The sequence below is a fragment of the Lactuca saligna genome, chromosome 1 (assembly GCF_052625555.1).
Source record: "Lactuca saligna cultivar CGN05327 chromosome 1, ASM5262555v1, whole genome shotgun sequence".
Lineage (NCBI taxonomy): Eukaryota > Viridiplantae > Streptophyta > Magnoliopsida > Asterales > Asteraceae > Lactuca > Lactuca saligna.
This window is the reverse complement of record NC_136417.1, coordinates 24,429,919-24,434,613: the sequence shown is the minus strand read 5'-3', so window position 1 is coordinate 24,434,613 and position 4,695 is coordinate 24,429,919. Positions and strand designations below refer to the sequence as shown.

General features: G+C 36.7%; 1 protein-coding gene across 1 annotated transcript; it reads left to right on the top strand.

The window, feature by feature from the left end:
- The first annotated feature begins 276 nt into the window (after positions 1–276).
- Positions 277–4,410, top strand: LOC145029121 (auxin response factor 2B-like). Its single transcript, XM_078977743.1, has 12 exons — positions 277–777; positions 865–980; positions 1,161–1,256; positions 1,330–1,386; positions 1,492–1,647; positions 1,725–1,809; positions 1,899–1,989; positions 2,078–2,438; positions 2,513–3,238; positions 3,315–3,505; positions 3,599–3,785; positions 4,007–4,410. Exons 1-11 carry the CDS (start codon positions 636–638, stop codon positions 3,771–3,773), a joined length of 2,196 nt encoding a protein of 731 aa, XP_078833869.1. The 5' UTR covers positions 277–635; the 3' UTR covers positions 3,774–3,785; positions 4,007–4,410.
- Positions 4,411–4,695: the final 285 nt, after the last annotated feature.

The following is a 4,695-nucleotide window of genomic DNA, read 5'->3' as shown; positions in this document are numbered from 1 at the left end:
ATAATTTGTATTTATATAAAAAACTATATATGAACTTGTGCTTATAAAAAATAAAAAAATCATATGATTTTGATGATTTTTTTATTAAGATATAATGTATAAATAAAAACACTAATTTATTCTCGCCATATTTATTATTATTTTTTAGGATCGTGTTTCAACTTTTGATCACCTGATAAACATTTAATAATGTTTTTTGATATATGATCCCTTATGTGGTATATCTTCCCTTGACCAAGCATAAAGCCAAAATAAGATGTCGTTTTAGATAATTAGATAATAGATATGGTTCATCACCCCGGGGGAAGAAAACCCGGTCCAAGTTACCGGAAATACCCGGTCACCACTCGGGTGTTGTTAGAATTTGGACCACCGGTTGAAATTACTGCAAACACCAGTTTTGACCTCCAACCAGTCGATGAATATCTTCTTTGCTCTTGGAATTTCCATAACTAAGAGAGAGAAAACTCGTCTGATTGTTGATGTAGACGTGTTGATGAATTTGCTCATTTGATGCTAGTTTGAAGCTGATTTGGCCTGAAATTGTGTTGATCTGTTGTGATTTTTAGGGTATTGTTGAGAATTATGGGTTTTTAGATTAGAGATCTGTGTTTGGAGACGCTTATTGTGGTGAAATGACATCTTCAGAGGTTTCAAGTAAAGGTAATAACAGCATGAGAGGAGACAGAGACACGTTTTCTTTGTCTGGTTTTAGCGACAAAAATGATGCGGTAGGTGATTCAAGAGCTGTTCCGGCGGTTTCCGGTGCCGGTAAAGGTACTTGAAGAAGTTCTATTATGGTAAATTTTGTTTTGCTTTAAGATGTACGAGTGATGAACTGTTTATCTCTCTTTTTGTGTGTAGCTGATGCGGATATGGCTCTTTACAAGGAACTCTGGCGAGCATGTGCTGGTCCGCTCGTCACTGTGCCTCGCGAAAACGAGCTAGTGTTTTATTTTCCTCAAGGACACATCGAACAGGTTCGAATCTGTACCAATTTGTGTATTTAGCCTAACTACTGAAGCTGTTGTGTTCAATTTTACTTTTTCTTACTGCAAACTTACACGGATTTGTGCGAATTAGGTTACGAAAAGGTGACTGTACTTGTTTCTGGTCTGTTCGTAATCTGATGTAATTCTCACGGATTATTTGTTTGTTAGGTTGAGGCGTCAACCAATCAGGTCGCCGAACAACAGATGCCGATGTATAATCTTCCGTCAAAGATCCTTTGCCGTGTTGTTAATGTGCAATTGAAGGTACATATTGTTGAATTTGAAGATTTTGCTAGAGGTTTTAAATACCTGGCTGATATTTGTTTTGTGTTTGAAGGCTGAACAAGACACAGATGAGGTTTTCGCCCAAATAACTCTGATGCCGGAAGCTGATGTGAGTTAATTTGATGAACGGAGTTGATAACTTGATATTTCATATATAACGAGCCTCTGATACTTGATTAGTTTGTTTTCTTACTAAATTTTCTTTTAACAACAGCAAGATGAAAACGTTGTTAAGAAGGAACCACCGCCACCTCCCCAATCCAGATTTCAGGTGCATTCTTTTTGCAAAACGTTGACTGCTTCTGATACAAGCACTCATGGTGGATTTTCTGTTCTGAGACGTCATGCTGATGAATGCCTTCCTCAATTGGTAACCATCACCCTTCTTCTTGTTACTCCATTCCTTTTTCTGTAACTTATCCCTATTTGTTCATCTGATTGTCACAGGACATGTCAAGACAACCCCCAACACAGGAGCTAGTAGCCAAAGATTTACATGGAACTGAATGGCGCTTCAGACACATATTTCGTGGTAATTAACTAATTATTAACAAGTAACAACATATTCAATCTTGAATCAGATTTTGTATAACTTGATATATGTTTTGGCATGTATTATAGGTCAACCCCGAAGGCATCTGCTTCAAAGTGGTTGGAGTGTCTTTGTTAGTTCTAAAAGACTCGTAGCTGGTGACGCCTTTATATTCTTAAGGTAAATAACAATTAACAAATAACAAATAACAAATCTCATTTTCTGTTTTCATTTTCCAATTTTGATTCTCTTTTTGCATCTACTATAGGGGTGAGAATGGAGAGCTTCGTGTTGGAGTGAGACGTGCAATGAGACAACAACCAAATGTTCCATCATCTGTCATATCCAGTCACAGTATGCATCTTGGAGTCCTTGCGACAGCCTGGCACGCCATACAAACAGGAACAATCTTTACAGTCTATTACAAGCCTAGAACTAGCCCCACAGAGTTCATTGTTCCATATGATCAGTACATGGAATCCATCAAGAACAATTACTCCATTGGAATGAGATTCAAAATGAGGTTTGAAGGTGAAGAAGCTCCAGAACAAAGGTTTACTGGAACCATTGTTGGGATTGAAGAGTCTGATCCAAAAAGATGGCCTGAATCTAAATGGAGATCCTTGAAGGTATAAATTTTACCATTTTTTCTCCATGTTCTGGACTTCTGGTATGTTGAATTTACGTTTTTACCCTTGTGTAGGTACGATGGGATGAAACATCTACTGTACCTCGTCCAGATAGAGTTTCACCATGGAAAATAGAACCTGCTTTGACTCCTCCTGCTATAACCCCACTTCCAGTCAATAAACAAAAGAGACATCGATCAAGTATCTTGTCTACATCTCCTGATTCCTCTGTTCTTACAAGAGAAGGTTCATCAAAGATAGCTACAGCAGACCCTTCAAGGGTAGAATTGTCAACAGTGAGACCACCTTTTACAGAGATCAACGACTCAGATTCATGCGACACCCTTTCTGTGTCCCGGTGTTTACCTTTCGGAAGGCCTAACGAATCATCTTTCACGGACTTATTATCGGGTTTTGGGTCCCACAACAATTCAACCGAGTTTTCAAATCCATGGTCCAAAATGCCCTCCAATCTGCCACTCAACTTATGGGGGTCATCCATGAAAGGTGTTGATATTCCATTCCAGAATTACCCTATTCATCGGAATCCAAAGTGGCTGATGCCTCCACCGCTTCCATCGTATCTACACATCCCTTCTCATTCCACCGACGTAATTCCGAAAACGCCCCTTGCTCAAAATGAAGTCAAGAAGCCACAAGATGGGAGCTGTAAAATATTCGGTGTACCCCTTGCTGGAAACACGGTTGCATCACCTGGTAAAGATCGAGAAAAGCAATATCAAAATCCCCAGCCACAAGTCAAAGTTCAAGGAGGAGTTTCAACAAGGAGTTGTACAAAGGTATTGTTGATTGGTAGTAATTAAATAATTTTTTTATTGGTCTTTTTAGCTTATAAATTGTATTTATTGATTTTAGGTTCATAAACAAGGGATTGCCCTTGGGAGGTCTTTGGATCTTACTAAATTCAACAACTATGACGAATTAATTGCTGAGCTGGACGAGTTATTTGAATTTAACGGAGAATTAAAAACACGAAACAAGAGTTGGTTGGTTGTGTATACGGATGATGAGGGTGACATGATGCTTGTTGGAGATGATCCATGGCAGTAAGAACTTATCTTTCTATTTAAAAAAAAAATAATATTATATCATATCAAATCTGAAGGGTTTGAGAGATTTAATTTTTCATTTTTCATCAGGGAATTTTGTGGCATGGTACGTAAAATCTTTATTTATACTCGAGAGGAGGTTCAACGAATGAATCTTGGGGCTTTAAATTCACGGGGTGATGACACGTCATCAGTTGCAGAAGGCATGGATGCCCGGGACACAAGGATTAATCTTCTTTCTTCTTCAAGTCCTGAGGACGCTTAGGGTTTTTATTTGGTAACTCACTAACTCTGCTTTTTACAATTTTTATAGGGTTGTTAATGTCATAAATGGGTAACAAACTATTTAGATGTTAAAATTTAAAAAAAAAAAAAAAATTGGTTTAAGAAAGTACTATCAGAAGGTAAGCAACTGGAATATATATGTTACCCAATTATGATATCAAACCCAATAGTTAGGAACAAATATATGTGATATTTACGGGTATATGCTTGTAGGTGGATAGGGAGTATGATATATTTATATATACATACATATAGCATATGGCAGTTGAGAACAGTTGAAATAAGTAAGTTGTTAAGATGCATCCGACTTCCCTGAGTATGGTGTTTTTGGTTTTGGAATTGGAGCTGTTATATATTGATGCGTGGATGGCTCCTATAACATTATTGTTATATAAAAAAAAAAATATATATTATATATATAGTATGGGTGTATATATAGATGATATTGGGTTGGGGGCAAACACATGCATGCATGGCATGGCATGGTGTACATAGGTGTTTTGGGTAGCTAGCTATAGACTATAGTTTGTCTGATTTTTGAATGTAAGGGAAAGTTGATGAAGTAGTAATTAATAGAGACTTTAGTTGGGTATTGTAGCCTAAACTACGTTTTCTTATCTTTATATATTGTTCTTTTAAGTATATATAATTAAGTATTTGCTTGAAGTTGAACCACTCTTTATCAAACACATGTTTTTAATATGATATTTCTAGATCGTAGTTTAATAGGCATATGTAGTTATGTGGAGCCAACAACTTTTTCATGTGCCGCAATGGGGGACATTTATTAGTAATATACACAACAAAACAGCTTGCATGATGTATTGTTTTTAAGTGAATAAAAAAGTGTCATAAAAGTAAATGAAACTATTAATTATATTCACAAAGTTGTTCAATTGAAC

Bases quoted from the DNA above. Each gene is read 5' to 3' on its own strand.
- LOC145029121 (XM_078977743.1), top strand. From the start codon at position 636: ATGACATCTTCAGAGGTTTCAAGTAAAGGTAATAACAGCATGAGAGGA. The intron at 1,990-2,077 runs GTAAATAACAAT...CATCTACTATAG, and splicing joins GACGCCTTTATATTCTTAAG to GGGTGAGAATGGAGAGCTTC. The intron at 3,239-3,314 runs GTATTGTTGATT...TATTGATTTTAG, and splicing joins CAACAAGGAGTTGTACAAAG to GTTCATAAACAAGGGATTGC.